The 17,759-nt window shown below is 43.5% G+C and overlaps 1 protein-coding gene across 1 annotated transcript; it reads right to left on the bottom strand.

Moving 5' to 3' along the window:
* Positions 1-7,747: 7,747 nt before the first annotated feature.
* C8H2orf69 (chromosome 8 C2orf69 homolog) lies at positions 7,748-11,481 on the bottom strand. The gene is made up of 2 exons (XM_075284349.1): positions 11,121-11,481; positions 7,748-8,932 (listed from the first exon to the last, which is right to left on the bottom strand). The coding sequence occupies exons 1-2, from the start codon at positions 11,352-11,354 to the stop codon at positions 8,120-8,122; spliced, it is 1,047 nt and encodes a 348-aa protein (XP_075140450.1). The 5' UTR covers positions 11,355-11,481; the 3' UTR covers positions 7,748-8,119.
* Positions 11,482-17,759: the final 6,278 nt, after the last annotated feature.

The raw sequence follows: 17,759 nt of genomic DNA, 5'->3' as shown, positions 1-17,759 counted from the left end.
GACATTGATTTTCTTGTTGTTTTCTACACCAATGAAAATGTCTAAGACACAATATACAGTATGTCTGGTAGTGTCCCCTGCAGTGTTCATTAAAAAATTTTAGGGTTCACCACCCATGAACTATTATTATATTCTGGGGTCTCTCCTCTCCTGAGCAAAGGAGTTCTGGACTTTTCAATGACATCACAGATTGCAAAGGCCTGTAATTAGGCCTCAATGGTCACGTGGGTTACATTGGCTTCATTATTTATCGTGAGTCATCTGACATCATTAGAGAGGGCAGTATACCCACTCCGAAGCCCATGGATGGGGCAATGGTAATGGCCTGAATGACAGTTGTAGCAGAGTGAGGCCTCATTCACATCTAAGTTGGTAATCTGTTCGGGGGAGTCCGCATGTGGATCCCCCCGAACAAGCTACCGAACGCATTGGCAAGCCGTGTGCAGTGAAGTCACACGGACCCCATAGACTATAATGAGGTCTGTGTGCTTTCTGCATGGAACATGTGGAGAGAAAAGTATTTTGCGATCTACTTTCCTGTCCACATGACTCGTGTGGTGACCATGCAGAAAGCACACGGACCCCATTATAGTCTATGGGGTCCGTGTGCTTGCACTGCACACCGCTTGCTAATGCGTTCCATAGTCCGTTTGAGGGGGTCCTCATGCAGTCTCCCCAGAACGGATTGCCAACGCAGATGTGAACGAGGCCTTAACTGGAACTCCTGCAATTGGTTAACCTTTTTTTACCACGTGATGTGGGAAGCATAAGGCCCCCTAAAGGGGAAGCAGAGCCGGCCGTAGCCAGGAGCAATGATGTCATCCAGCAGATAATGTCCTAATTAGGGGGGGAAGCTGCAGGGGCCCCAAGAGCCTCCTAGGGTCACGAGCTCTGTAGTAGCTGCCATTGATAACAGTAGTGTGAACGTAGTCTTACAATACAATATATTGTTTCGTTAGGTAACCTTTGTTCAAAAGTAGCAAAATGGAGCAAGAAGAGTCAGTCCACACATACAAGTACTGAAGAATCTTTATTTACCTAGGACGATAACAATCAAGAAATAGCAACAAGACAATTTTCTTTTTAAAACACTGACAAAAGACTCACTCGGATTCATCCAATTCAGCGTACAATTGAGGCCTCATTGCGGCTGCTCATGCAAGACACATTCCTAACCAAATCATACACGGTGGGATTCACAGATCACTAACAAAATGGAATGATGTAAGTCGAGCGGAAAATAACACTGTATAGCATTAATAGCCATTGCATTTATTCTATTGTGTACTGATGGACAAGGTGCAAACAAGTGAATTTAAATTGATCACAAATAGAATAATAAGGAGAAAAAAAAAAAATCACACGGCTGCTGTCCTGCTTACGTAAATGGTTCCTGCAAAACAAGCTGATGTGATTTCTGGCCACAGTAGATGTGGAAATCCATTCTAAGTGTGGCCTCCGTCCAGCCATACACAGATTTTGGACTGTGTTTGGAGTCTGAACAAGTTTCGACAGCTGACAGTCGGAAATATCCAACATGACCTATCTGTTTTTGGCAGACTAAGGTTTACCACTGGTTGGATGTTCACAGCGTTAACATATGTTAGGCCTCGTTCACATCTGCGTCGGTAATCTGCTCGGGGGAGTCCGCATGGGGACCCCTCCCGAATGAATTTGCAAGCGGTGTGCAATGAAAGCACACAGACCCCAATAGACTATAATGGGATCCGTGTGCTTGCCGCCAGATCTTCGCACAGAACATGCGGACAGGAAAGTGGAATGTGAACTACTTTCCTGTCTACATGATTCGTGGGGGCAGCGCGCGGCAAGAGCACAGACCCCATTATAGTGTACGAGGTCCGTGTACTTTTACTGCACAGCGCCTGCAATTGCGTTAGATATTCCATTTGGGGGGTCCCCATGTAGACTTCCCTGGATGGAATACCAATGCAGATGTGAACCAATCCTGATCCATTTTTTTTCTATGGACTGAGTTTTCCACGGTCCTATGTGCAGGCTGACAGTCCAGGCCACATCAGGTAGAACAGATCCTATTCCTGTCCTATTCTGCAGCCTGTGCTTCCATGGCTCCTATTCATTTAATGCACGGCCGGCGCACACGGACATGGAAGAGGTACAATTTTCTCTTTTATATTATTTTTTCCTGTGTAGTTTCCACCCAAGGTCCACTGAATAAAATGGACGTGTGAATAGCCCTAAGGGTTAGTATGCCGATGGTTATTTAATGAGGAAATTAAAAGAAAAGTAACCAGCTAGTTCTTGGATGAGAAACCTGTTTGTGTGAACAAGCATTGTTACTGCTAACCTTGCTAATCTTTCTGCAGCTCCTACGTGCAGTGTTATTGAATGTACAAGGTTAGGCCGCTTGTTGCTTGGAACACTTTTACACTAAATCCGTCACCTTTATTTTTTACTCTTTGCACAAACAATCCTTGCAATTTATACAATTTTATAATACAAAAGCTCATCCCTTTTTTTAAATTATTTTTTGCATAGATTTAGTTTTTTCCAAATAAAGACAATTACAAAAGCAGGTCACACAAAAGTCAGTTGTTATGGACAATTTTGGTCAATGAGTATAAAAAAAAATAATTAAAATTCCTACAAATAACGGTTTGCAACGGCTGATGGCGGAGTTCTGTCTGACTCCGGTGTCCTATATGCATTCTAACCTTTTTATCCCTCTCTGCATTCCCGCTTTCATTACCTTTTACACTCTATTTCAATGTAGCTTTACTAGACCTTGTATTTTGTGTGTACGGAAGATTTTTGCATAGTTTTTATTACTTTTTGATTTAGAGATGATCAGAAAACATCAATTCTGGCATCCGAATTTTGATGTTTATGGCATTTATCACGTTGAATAAATAACGTACTCATTTTATTTTAGGGGTTGTTATGGATCTGGTTATACCAATTGTGGGGTTGTTGTTTTTTTCCCATTAAGCCTTTTTTTCCTGAAAAACGACCTATGTGCTGCAGTCAGCATTGACCGCAGCATATAAAGGATTAAATGGCAAGTATGCTTCTGACTGATACTGGAGGGAGACATCATTAAAGGGGCTCTATCATTGGGAAAACTCATTTTTAACTAAGCATATATTTGCATAGCCTTTAGAAAGGCTATTCCAGACATACCTTTAATTTGTTAATCCTCTCAAAGATGTTTGAATTAGCCCGATTTTATTGATATGCTAATTAGCCAGCAAGATGCACTCGGGAAGTTCACTGAGCACTGTCTGCTGTGTGTGCACAGGGGGAGGTGAGAGCAGGGAGGCCCATAAGTAGTCATCAGCAGCAGCCTCCCTGCTCTCACCTCCCCCTGTTTACACATAGCAGACAGTGCAACTTGCTGGATATTATTCACAGACAAGAAACAGTTTCCCCTACTGTACTCATAGATTGCTCTTTTCCCGTGTCATTCCTGCATTTATTTGCCCTCTATTTACAATTCAGTGTTCCTGAATCTCCTATGTTATGGTCACTTGGGCTTTTGTCAGTTAATGGTTTACTATTGTACAGTTACTCCTGGCAGAAGTACATGTAAATAAACCAGTATTAATAGCAATGTTTGCGGTCAGACTTCTCCTTATTGTACATGCCCCAAGCTTCAAAGCCAAATGTAAAATGTGCTGCAGCTATGTAAGAAAGCTTATACAATCATAGAACATATTGCCCAGCAAAACCCTGTAGATATTTCAATTCTACATGAAACCTCAGGTACAATTTTAAAGTGGAACAGACAATTAAAAACCAAAAATTTGTTAAAGGTACACTAAACCTAGAAATTAAGGATAGAAGCAAACAGGAGACCCTGCTCCTAGTGCTTATTAGTCAGCATGCTCCTACGAGAACAACCGCTTTTTTGGAAATCCTGCAGATAACACGTGTTAGGCTGAGTTCAGACGAAGTTTTTTGGTCCGGAATTTGATGCAGAGGCTGCCTCAGATGCCAGACCAAATAAGACCAGTAGCCGCGACTGGATGCTGGTGCAGTGCACTGGCATCCAGTCGCGGCACTTCGCTCCGAATTAGGCCCAAATGAATGCGCCTAGCCAGGAGGGAGTGTCGTCAGGTGGACGTCTGCGGCTGAACCGGCTGCGGAATCCGCCTGAAGAAAGGGCATGTTGCTCCTTTTTTCCACGAGCGGGAACAAACCGCTTGCGGAAAAAAGAAATGACCAGCACCCACTGATTTCAATGGGAAACATTTTTGGGCCAGGATTTTGACGCGGATTCCACATCAAAATCCTGGTCAAAACCCCCGTCTGAACTCAACCTTGATCCTCTGCAGTTATCTCACAACTGCAGGGGAATAATGCTGCTCTCCTAGAAGGGAAAAGCTAATAAGATCAAAGTAAAAGAAAGACATTAAAGGAGGAATAGCTGGAATGTCGTATATTGGATATTGAAATGTATTTTTTTAAACAACAGTTTAGTGAACATTTTTTTCAATAGTGTTTTAAAAGCCAATATTACAGGCTCTAAACCTCCCCCCTAGCAACTCACTAAGACCAGGATCACACGGGGATTTTTGGACTGGATTTTGACGCGGAGGTCACCTCAATATCCGGTCCAAAAAACGGCTAGCCGTGACTGGATGCCAATGCAGTACATACAGTGCACCAGCATACAGTCGCGGCATTCCGCTCCGGATTAGGCCCAAATGAATGGACCTAGTCGGGAAGGAGCGTCGTGGACGTCCGCAGCTGAGTCAGCCGCGGAATCTGCATCAAGAAAGGCATGTGCCTTCTTTGTTCCGCGACTCAATGGGAGGCAGCTTTTTGGGCCGGATTCTGAGGCAGATTCCGCGTCAAAATCAAGCCCAAAAAACCCCATGTGAACCCAGCTTCAGCGGTTAATGAAAATCTGTACACATCTGTATTGTAAGTGTGTAGAGATGTAGCAGGTGCCAGGGTGGGGTGGGGGGTACTTTAAATGGCTGAATCACTTGTTTCTCACACAGGGACTCAAAGTGCAGAGTCTTGTGGAATAGGGGAATTAGGGATAAGCAACCTATATGGAAGTCACGAACACCCACAATGATCAGTTGTTTTACAGGGAGTCAATTTACCCATTAGTCTATTTTTGGAATGTGGGAGGACACCCATTCAAACATGGGGAGAACATATAGACTACAATGCATATGTTGCCCTTGTCTGGGAAACAAACACTGTAAGGCAACAGTACTAACTACTGAGCCAGTCTGCTGCCCCTACACAGTTCATGCTCCATATAAACCACATGCTAGAATGTATTTTTAATCACTATTATCTTCATTATGTATCAGCTTCTATATGACACCAGAACCAGTTTTCTATTTGCTATAATACCAGAAATCCTCCTCCTATTGTTTTGTACACTTTGTAGAAAAGATGAGAAAATACTACTTATAGTGAATAGGAAATCTCCCCAAGACCAACAACTTCCAGTGTTCATATAGCAGCTTATTCCAAATGTCTGGAGCTGCACTTTAGCAAGGTCTTCTGTCGTCTGTGCTGACACGTTTGCAGACTCTAACAATGCAGTTATATTTGTCTCTGGATAATAATTCCTGTCCATTTGCTCTATTAGAACATATGGAGGTAACACAAGGGGGATGGAGGGGGTTCCCTGTATTGTATTACCTTCTATACATTAGAATGGCTGTATGATTAGGAAATGTACTTGCTTACGCTAGGTTCACACCTGCATTAAGGTTTCCATTGGGGACCCAAAAACAGAAACCCAATCCGCTTAAGAAGTGGTTACCCGCAGAAACCCACGGACCCCATAGACTATAATGGAATTCGCTGGGTTTCTGCCCCAAAAAATGAATTTTTTTTAGCAGAGTGGGGGTTGTAATCGTGAACGATCAATGAGCGCAGATGATATCAGATATCAGCGATAATAGTCATCTAAGAAACAATTCTCTTTAATACAAAAGCATGCAGGTATCTGAAATCATGCAACATCCTGAAAGCTGCTGTGTATGAACTCTCACCAATGGGCGGGTGTAACTCAGGAGGCTATAAGAGTTAATACTGTGGTGGATGGGGCTATTATATGAACACTGATGTCAATTTATAAATGGCTACCACTGCCCCATGCACAGAGTTTGGCAGTTTATTACTAATAGTATAACAAAGATACAAAGGACCCTGTAATGATTCTGCAAAATTGCGGCCGCAAAATTACACGTTATACGCCCGTAACGACACATTGAAATGAATGTTATCTGTTTTGAGCGCTCTGGTATACATGCCAGAATGCGTGCATTAACTCCGTGTGAACTAGCCCTAACAGAGCCTCTTAGGCAGTAAGGAGACAACCCCGAACCATCATCATTCAGATAGATAAGAGAATGCAACATGTCAACTGCAGAAATTGCTTCCTATATATGGAAGTGATCCAATATGAGAGAATACCCAAAAAACTGCCAAAAGAACGTAGTCTGTATTCTACCCATGGATCCACAGGCGCTGATTTTAGGATTCAATCCCTTTCTAACCCCTACTCATAAAGGGAATTACTCCAATAACAGAAAGCTCGGGACTTGCTGTATATGCAACTATTCAGAATACCTTCACCAGCAATGAGAGATATTAAGTGGACGAATCCATCTAATAAAGCAGCAAATTCAGAGATGATGGTAAAGCATAAGAGGAACATTTCCTGGATTTATCAGCTGCAAAACATTTGCTTGGTTTTTTTTTTTGGTTTTTTTTTATAAATGCTAATAAAAATGCTCAGGATAGCAGGCCCTAAAGTGCACTCATTAAAGGGGAGCTCCGGGCAGAGATGGCTCTCCACTACTGAATACACTGGTTACATGAAAGCACTTACTAATGTACAGTACGAGTTATATCTGCAGTCATGCTCTCCATGGACCTCAGGACGTGAGACTGCTAACTTGACCCCGAGGAGAGCTCAATATAACATGATGTAATGTGCAAGAAGGGATTTTCTGTCAAAAACTCACATAGGAGACCAGAGGTCTAACACCAAGCACATTTAAAGAGGACCTTTCATGGTCCGGGGCACAGGCAGCTCTATATACTGCTGGAAAGCCGACAGTGCGACTGCACTTCCCGATCTGTGTCCCGGGTAAAGAGCTATCAGTCCCGATACCGTAGCTCTTTACAGTAAGAAGGGCGTTCCTGACAATCAGTCAGGTACGTCCTTCTCCACAGCAGTGCCAATAGCGCTGTACAGTGTGAGCGGGGAGGAACGCCCCCTCCCCTCCTGATAATACTCATCTATGGACGAGCACTGTGAGAAGAGGTAGGGGGCGTTCCTCCCCGCTCACACTGTACAGTACGATAGGCGCTGCTGTGGAGAAGGACATTCTTGACAAACTGTCAGGAACACCCTTCTGACTGTAAAGAGCTACGGTACCGGGACTGAAAGTTCTTTAACCGGGGCACAGATCGGGAAAGCTGACAGTGCGCTGAATTCAGCGCACTGTCGGCTTTCCAGCAGTATATAGAACTGCCTGTGCCCCAATCCATGAAAGGTCCTCTTTAAGTAAGTGTTTAACCATAACACTGTCTACCTGGAGTACCCCTTTAATGTTATTTCTGGCAATCTTCCATTTCTAGTAAGGATACGAGACTGACCAGAATAACAGCATTTTTTTTTTTTTTATGATGCAACCAATCTGTTCCCAAAACAATTCCAGTGAATTTTTTTTAAGACACCAGTACAGTATTAGATCTGTGAGGGTATAAAACCCGGCATCCCCAGTGTATAGAAGAAGAAGCAAGTGAATGGCAGCTAAACTGCATAGTATTGCATGACCACTACACAGTGTATGGAGCTATTTCAGGCTCTGAACAACTGATCGCTGGGGTGTCAGGTGTCTTAGGCCATTGATAGCCATTCTTGGAGACCTCTTTAGGACTGCAGCTTCAGGTTGCCTTCAGTTCCATGTTCATAAGCCTCGCCAAGGACTCCACTCACCTATATTTACTCCATTAATGACACGAGCACAGATCCACCAACGGTGCATGAAGTGGAAAGGAGACTGCGCTTTGTGATGTTTAGAGTTGAAGAATTAATTGTGATCACATAGCAGAAAGCACACCTAGCATCATCATCATCCACTTCTTATACATACTTTCAGAAAACCTCATGGACTCGGAAATGGTTATCCAACGAAGGTGCCTCATAAGCGAAATGTAACTGATTATCAACCGTTACATCGTAACCTTTAAGAAGCTCCGTAAACTTCCTGTGTTCTTCCCCGATCCAGGAACGCATGGAGTCACTGACTTGATATGGAGTGACATGTGTGTGAACTGTAATCCCCGTGTGGGCAAATACTTTCAAAATGTTTGGGCAGGTGACCCATGTGTTGCTACCCCCAGAATGGCCGCCATCCAGCCAATACATGGATTCTACGTTGGCAAGAAAAGAACTGATTTCTTTATCTTTTTTGGCTTCTTGCAATTCATGAAGCAGCTGATTTAACACAACACAGCCTTTACTGAACCCTATCAGAGTGAACGACAGGGAACCCTTCACAGATGGTAGCCCAAGGCAAGCTGCAGTGTCCTTGGAGAAGCGAGAGTCGTCCCCTTCTTCAGAATGGCACCCGTTGGTAGAATATAAGGAATGACTGTAGTCTTGGGCAATGATATACTTATTACTCTCGGACAGAAGTACATTTTGCGCCATTGTGAAAGCGTTCCCAAGCAAGGAATAGAGCTGCTTGAAAGCTCCCAGATCCGCGCTGTGCTTCGGAGCGCCAAACATATTACTAGACACAAAGTTGTCATAGCAGCTGAATTTGTGCAGGTGCATGCGCGACGGCTTTATTATCCAGATATAACTGGCAGGAAACCGCTCAAAAAGAATAGCAGAAATGTCTTCCAGGCTCCAGCGCTTCCACCGAAAATTCTCAGAGTGATCTGCCATTGTATCACGGTAATTCTAAAAGGATTATAAAGCAAATACAAGTAAGTATTGGAAAGGGTTGGCAAGGTTTCTTGTGTACATGTTCAGACACACTAAGTCAGCCTATGTTGGCACTGCGCCAGCATTTATAGGGATGGTTTCTCTATAATGGTGCGGTTTTATAACCCTATTTAGTGCCAAATGCCACACCCTACACCCATACTAGGCTGCTGGGGTCTGACAACACAGGGTGTATATGCGGGGGATTTTTCACCATTTTCACCCAGGAATTCCATGGCAAAGTGGATGAGATTTTGGCAAAGCTCACGCACATGCAGTGGCAAATATCCATAATGGAATCAACACATAACATTAACTGCTGTGGATTTTAAATCTGCCATGGGTCAATTTATGTCACAGATGAGTTAACCCTTAGCAATGCATCAAATTACATTGCTCATGGCATGCATTACCCACTCTTTGAGGTCAACCTTCCCAACCAGTGTGGACACAGACACACCCCGCTCCATTCATTTCAACAGGGGTGTCGGAAATAGCTGAAGTACAGCAGTCTATTCTATCAAATGAATAATGTGAGTAACCGATATTAACCCTGTGAGACCCTTATCCCCCTCGCCAATATGTCTCTGGGGTGCTGACTGTGGGAAACCTGCTGATATAATGGAAACCCAGATATAACTTGTAGATATGGCATATACACACACACACACAGTGCCTTGCAAAAGTATTCGGCCCCCTTGAACTTTTCAAACTTTTGTTGCATTTCAGGCTTCAAACATAAATATATCACATTTTAATTTTTTGGGGAAGAATCAACAAGTGGAACAAAATTTATTGGATATTGTAAACTTTTTTTAACAAATAAAAAAAAAAAGAAGAAAAGTGAGGCGAAATGATTTGGCCCCCTTGCGTTAATACTTTGTAGCGCCACCTTTTGTTGCGATTACAGCTGCAAGTCGCTTGGGGTATGTCTATCAGTTTTGCACATGGAGAGAGTGGGCTTTCCCCTACTACTGGCCGCTCCTTGTCCCTTTCTTCCCCTCTTGCATGGCAGGTCCAAGTCTATGACCATGATCCTCTAAGAAGTGAGAAGTGCTAGGAGGATGTAGAGTGTTCCTGAACCATCTGGGCACAGATAAGCATGTTACTCTCAGAGGGGGCACGGTTTGGGTAGCCTGATGTAACATACAAGTGCTGGGACTCCCACAGTCTCATTTCCACCAGGCAGCATTGTGTAGCAGTGTTTCTGACATACAAGGTTTCCCATTATACTTTCACTCTACAGGTTACACTCCTCTTTTTGGATTAAAATCCTGATGGAAAATCGGCTAGTGTGAACGTGGCCTGTACCTGCAGTCTAGTGAGCTGATTATTTCTGCACACAGATACATGCATGCACACATATACATACATACACACACACGTCTTACTACCGATCCCCCTTATCATTTCTGCACACATACATATATACACACACATGCACATACATACACACACACATATATATACATACATATATACACACCCATATATATATATATATATATATATATATATATATATATATATACACACACACATACAGACACACACATACAGACACACACACACGTCTTACTACCGACCCCCCTTATCATTTCTGCACACATACATATATACACACATGCACATACATACACACACACATATATACACACACACACCCATATATATATATATATATATATATATATATATATATATATATATACACACACACACACACACACATACAGACACACACGTCTTACTACCGACCCCCCTTATCATTTCTGCACACATACATATATACACACACATGCACATACATACACACACACATATATATAAACATACATATATACACACACACACCCATATATATATATATATATACACACACATACAGACACACACGTCTTACTACCGATCCCCCTTATCATTTCTGCACACATACATATATACACACACATGCACATACATACACACACACATATATATACATATATACACACCCATATATATATATATATACACACACACACACACACACATACAGACACACACATACAGACACACACACACGTCTTACTACCGACCCCCCTTCCCCACTCGCTTCTCGCCACGTGACCAGCACGCACTGCGCTCTGTATACAGTATATAACAAGCCAGACATGACACTTACCTGCACGTCTCCCGGGAAATAGACGACATGGTGCGGCCTCTGCGCTCCGCTCCGGGGCGGACACACCAGCACGTCGTTACACTTTGCGGGCTCAGTCCCCGGCACTTTCGGAAGTCTAAAGAGCGAGTGCGGCTCATGCATGGCGCTCACCCCCGCACACATGCTGATCACTCCGGCCACAGTCTGGAGCAGCAGGCGGCGAGCAGAGCGAAGGGCTGTACGTAAAGTGCGCATGAGGCTGCGGTTGCTATGGTTACTTAGGAGCGATGAGGCCAGGTCCTAGTAGGCTAAAGTACTTTTGCCGATGTCACGATCACGTGGTCTGTCACATGACGTGCAGAAAGCTAGTGGTGGCGCTGAAGGACCTTTGCGAGGTCACGGTCATGTGATCAATCACGTAGTAGTAGTAGTAGTAGTAGGGTTCTACTGAGTGATGGCTAATTTGCATAGGGACCTATGATGTAAGGGTGTATTCACACTGCACACTTGGAGGCAACTAATACTGCATCAATGCTGCACTGGAAAAAAATCTACCAGTTGTTATGGTGCAGGTTTCTTTATTTTACAGGTTAAATATGTTAAGGCTAGGTTCACACTGTCATCATTCAAATCCATATATTGCATGTAGTTTTGCTGTAGTTTCTAAATTTTGCAGGTTAAACACGTTAAAGCTACCAAAATTTGTGGGGTAGGATGTTGATCCAAGGATTTAGTCTTGTTACCATACTACACAACCTCTTAGCAGTGGCGTAACTAGGAATGGCGGGGCCCCATGGCGAACTTTTGACATGGGGCCCCCCCCGACACCGAAGATCTCGACCGAGTCCCTCCTACGCATTCCTGTGCGCTCTATTATGTCCCATAGTGGCCCCTGCACACAGTATTATGTCCCTTAGTGGCCCCTGCACACAGTATTATACCCAATAGTGGCCCCTGCACACAGTATTATATCCCTTAGTGGCCCCTGCACACAGTATTATGTCCCTTAGTGGCCCCTACAGGACTAAATACTGTCACCGCTGACCGCTATACCAGGACAAATTGTGGATAAAAAAAAATCTGGTCCTGTGCATTACAATTTAGTAACTCCATGTGCATCATATTAATAACAGTTAACCCTATCATGTCCCTCACATTAAGCCTTGTGTACCTCACATAAGAGTTACTGATATGTGAGAGACATGGAGGTAATAATAAAGTATCTTCATTACTATTACCCCCAAATGTCTCACATATCAGTAACTCTTATGGTGAGGCAAACAGGGGTTAATGTGAGGGAGATGATGGGGTTAACTGCTATTACTATGAGGCACATGGAGTTACTAAAACACAAGTAATCCCCCCAAATGCCTGATAGTAATAAGTATAGTAACCCCAGTACGTACCTGTGTAGCTTCAGTTTCATTTTCCTAGAGCAGCTTCTTCCTCTTCTCTTCTGTGCAGGAGCTCGGCAGGGATAAGCCCCGCCTCCTCCTCTCATTGGTGGGCAGAGGACAGCAGAGAAAGGGAGGGGGGAGAGAGGGGGAGCGTCCTGCAGCGCTGACAGGAGCCAGACCTGCAGCTCCTGTGTGTCAGCCGTTGCTGCAGCTTCGGGGCCCCCTGTTGGTGGAAAGTATTCCACCAACAGGGGGCCCCGATCATTATACTCGGGGGTCCGAAAAGACCTCCGAGCATAATGATAGCAGCAGTAGCAGCTGTCACCGGGCCCCTAATGTCCCGGGCCCTGTGGCAGCTGCTACCGCTGCTATGGTGGTAGTTACGCCACTGCCTCTTAGATATAAGGGTCTCTCTATAACGGTGCAGGATTCCCTCAGAACTTGGTAATTTGTCTATTTATCGCTGGGTTCACACCAGCGCCTCAACTCCGTTTTCAGGTTTCCGTCTTCTGCATGTAGAAAACGGAAACCTGTCATGCCGAGTCTGGCTGTATGCGCTGATGAGCGTTTTATGCTCTCCGCGGCGAAACCGTTTTTTTTTAAACCGGACACAGAGTACTGCATGTCCGACTCTGTGTCCGGTTAAAAAAAAAACCGTTTCGCCGCGGAGAGCGTTTCCGTCTCCTGCCCCTGTTTTGTGCAGGAAACGGAAACCTGCAGAACAGAGTACGGGCGCAGATGTGAACAAGCCCTTAGTACTTTTAAGTCAGCGCACGTCCTCCTGGCTAACCTGGTGACACTTAAAGGGGTTGTCCAGGATAGATTAAAATTTTACCACTAAGCTAAATCCCCTCCCCCTGCCTAACTTTTAATTTACGCCCTTAAAAAAAAAGTATATTTACCCATATACCTGGGGTGGTCATATGACCGACCCAGGCACATTTTATGATTTCCTGGTGACATTCTGTTTCAGCATTTCCAGAGACGGGAGGCCACCAGTACTCCTCTCTCTTCCCACCATACTTATTCACTTCCTCTTCTGCTGGACAGTGCTTCCTTCACAAGGAGCTGGCGCCTACGCAATAGAATGCTGTTCTATTGTGCAGGCGCCAATTCCGGATCCCAGGTGCAGGCAGTAGAGGGGACAGCAGCGCCTCAAAGTCATCTCAGGATGAGAAGACAAGTACAGTGTTGGCCAAAAGTATTGGCACCCCTGCAATTCTGTCAGATAATACTCAGTTTCTTCCAGAAAATGATTGCAATCACAAATTCTTTGGTATTATCTTCATTTAATTTGTCTTCAATGGAAAACCACAAAAAGAATTGTCAAAAAGCCAAATTGGATATAATTCCACAGCAAACATACAAAAGGGGTGGACAAAAGTATTGGCACTGTTTGAAAAATCATGTGATGCTTCTCTAATTTGTGTAATTAACAGCACTCGTTACTTACCTGAGGCACCTAACAGGTGGTGGCAATAAGTAAATCACACTTGCAGCCAGTTGAAATGGATTAAAGTTGACTCAACCTCTGTCCTGTGTCCTTGTGTATACCACATTGAGCATGGAGAAAAGAAAGAAGACCAAAAAACTGTATGAGGACTTGAGAAGCAAAATTGTGAGGAAGCATGAGCAATCTCAAGGCTACAAGTCCATCTCCAAAGACCTGAATGTTCCTGTGTCTACCGTGCGCAGTGTCACCAAGAAGTTTAAAGCCCATGGCACTATGGCTAACCTCCCTAGATGTGGACGGAAAAGAAAAATTGATGAGAGATTTCAACGCAGGATTGTGCGGATGGTGGATAAAGAACCTCGACTAACATCCAAACAAGTTCAAGCTTCCCTGCAGTCTGAAGGTACAACAGTGTCAACGCGTACTATCTGTCGGCGTCTGATAGGGACAGGAAAGTTTTTTTTTTTTTTTTTCTGTTCTGCAATGTATTATATCCTTACAGCTTCCACATAGGTGGTCTCTTAGTTTTTCCAGTTTTTTTTGGGCAAATAGACCTGGTATGGGATTTCTCAGTGCAAGTCTAAGCAGATTTGCCCATCATCAGTGACAACTGCTTGAACCGCTAATATGGCTGCCATATATGTAGTCAACCACTGTTTCCAGAAACAAACTGCAAAACATATTCATTAGTCTGAACTCCTAAAGGAAACCTTGGTCAAAGCCCCAGGTGCTGTTGGGACCGGACGGCAGCCAGGGACAGGTAAGTATGTTTTTTTTTCACTTTTCAGCTTCTTTGACCTCCTGCTGCAATAATGAAATATCCTTTAGGCCGGGCAAAAATGACAGCATTTTACAGTCCTTGCAAGGTAGATAGGATTCTAGCAAATGTCATCCACAAACTGTTGCAGCTTTGGAAATCGCAGCATGTCAATTATACTTACGGAAATGCTAGTAATTTCCTTATAGGTATAATGGATGCAGACTTTTTTGTGAAAAGCTCAAGAAAAACTGCAATGCGTTTTGTGCTGTGGCTTTCCTGCATCACTTTTTCGCTGTGGCCCGCTACGTGGGGTCTTAGCCTTAAACCTCTTCTGAGTTCCATTTTACAGGTAAGTCTGAACTAGACTGTAAACCTCCTTGTCATGTTCTCGAGATTCTAGGAAACTGAGATAAAGGGATAAGGGTTGGTTCACACTATTGTTATCCGTTAGAGATGAGCGAACAGTGTTCTATCGAACTCATGTTCGATCGGATATTAGGCTGTTCGGCATGTTCGAATCGAATCGAACACCGCGTGGTAAAGTGCGCCATTACTCGATTCCCCTCCCACCTTCCCTGGCGCCTTTTTTGCTCCAATAACAGCGCAGGGTAGGTGGGACAGGAACTACGACACCGGTGACGTTGAAAAAAGTAGGCAAAACCCATTGGCTGCCGAAAACATGTGACCTCTAATTTAAAAGAACAGCGACGCCCAGCTTCGCGTCATTCTGAGCTTGCAATTCACCGAGGACGGAGGTTTCCGTCCAGCTAGCTAGGGCTTAGATTCTGGGTAGGCAGGGACAGGCTAGGATAGGAAGGAGAAGACAACCAACAGCTCTTGTAAGAGCTAAATTCCAGGGAGAAGCTTGTCAGTGTAACGTGGCACTGACGGGCTCAATCGCCGCAACCCAGCTTTCCCAGGATCCTGAATGGAATACACTGTCAGTGTATTCCCGTATACCCGATATATACCCCGATACCCGTTCCAACGGTGTGCCCCCCCACCTTCACCCCAGAAATACCCTGCAAGTCCCCTAGCAATAGAATTGGGGCTATATACACCCACAATTTTTACTACTGGTATACAGTGCCATTGTCTGACTGGGAATTCAAAGAATATATTGGGAATACAAATACCCTCATTTCTTGCTACTGCCATATAGTGCCAGTTTCTGACTGGTAATTCAAAGAATATATTGGGGTTACGTGCACCCACAATTTTTACTACTGGTATACAGTGCCATTGTCTGACTGGGAATTCAAAGAATATATTGGGAATACAAATACCCTCATTTCTTGCTACTGCCATATAGTGCCAGTGTCTGACTGGGAATTCAAAGAATATATTGGGGTTACGTGCACCCACAATTTTTACTACTGGTATACAGTGCCATTGTCTGACTGGGAATTCAAAGAGTATATTGGGAATACAAATACCCTCATTTCTTGCTACTGCCATATAGTGCCAGTTTCTGACTGGGAATTCAAAGAATATATTGGGGTTACGTGCACCCACAATTTTTACTACTGGTATACAGTGCCATTGTCTGACTGGGAATTCAAAGAATATATTGGGGTTATAAATACCCTCATTTCTTGCTACTGCCATATAGTGCCAGTTTCTGACTGGGAATTCAAAGAATATATTGGGGTTACGTGCACCCACAATTTTTACTACTGGTATACAGTGCCATTGTCTGACTGGGAATTCAAAGAGTATATTGGGAATACAAATACCCTCATTTCTTGCTACTGCCATATAGTGCCAGTTTCTGACTGGGAATTCAAAGAATATATTGGGGTTACGTGCACCCACAATTTTTACTACTGGTATACAGTGCCATTGTCTGACTGGGAATTCAAAGAGTATATTGGGAATACAAATACCCTCATTTCTTGCTACTGCCATATAGTGCCAGTTTCTGACTGGGAATTCAAAGAATATATTGGGGTTACGTGCACCCACAATTTTTACTACTGGTATACAGTGCCATTGTCTGACTGGGAATTCAAAGAGTATATTGGGAATACAAATACCCTCATTTCTTGCTACTGCCATATAGTGCCAGTTTCTGACTGGGAATTCAAAGAATATATTGGGGTTACGTGCACCCACAATTTTTACTACTGGTATACAGTGCCATTGTCTGACTGGGAATTCAAAGAGTATATTGGGAATACAAATACCCTCATTTCTTGCTACTGCCATATAGTGCCAGTTTCTGACTGGGAATTCAAAGAATATATTGGGGTTACGTGCACCCACAATTTTTACTACTGGTATACAGTGCCATTGTCTGACTGGGAATTCAAAGAGTATATTGGGAATACAAATACCCTCATTTCTTGCTACTGCCATATAGTGCCAGTTTCTGACTGGGAATTCAAAGAATATATTGGGGTTACGTGCACCCACAATTTTTACTACTGGTATACAGTGCCATTGTCTGACTGGGAATTCAAAGAGTATATTGGGAATACAAATACCCTCATTTCTTGCTACTGCCATATAGTGCCAGTTTCTGACTGGGAATTCAAAGAATATATTGGGGTTACGTGCACCCACAATTTTTACTACTGGTATACAGTGCCATTGTCTGACTGGGAATTCAAAGAGTATATTGGGAATACAAATACCCTCATTTCTTGCTACTGCCATATAGTGCCAGTTTCTGACTGGGAATTCAAAGAATATATTGGGGTTACGTGCACCCACAATTTTTACTACTGGTATACAGTGCCATTGTCTGACTGGGAATTCAAAGAATATATTGGGGTTATAAATACCCTCATTTCTTGCTACTGCCATATAGTGCCAGTTTCTGACTGGTAATTCAAAGAATATATTGGGGTTACGTGCACCCACAATTTTTACTACTGGTATACAGTGCCATTGTCTGACTGGGAATTCAAAGAGTATATTGGGAATACAAATACCCTCATTTCTTGCTACTGCCATATAGTGCCAGTTTCTGACTGGGAATTCAAAGAATATATTGGGGTTACGTGCACCCACAATTTTTACTACTGGTATACAGTGCCATTGTCTGA

This window comes from Leptodactylus fuscus, chromosome 8 (genome assembly GCF_031893055.1).
Source record: "Leptodactylus fuscus isolate aLepFus1 chromosome 8, aLepFus1.hap2, whole genome shotgun sequence".
NCBI lineage: Eukaryota > Metazoa > Chordata > Amphibia > Anura > Leptodactylidae > Leptodactylus > Leptodactylus fuscus.
Note: the sequence above shows the minus strand (reverse complement) of the source record. Positions and strands in the feature narration are given on the sequence as shown.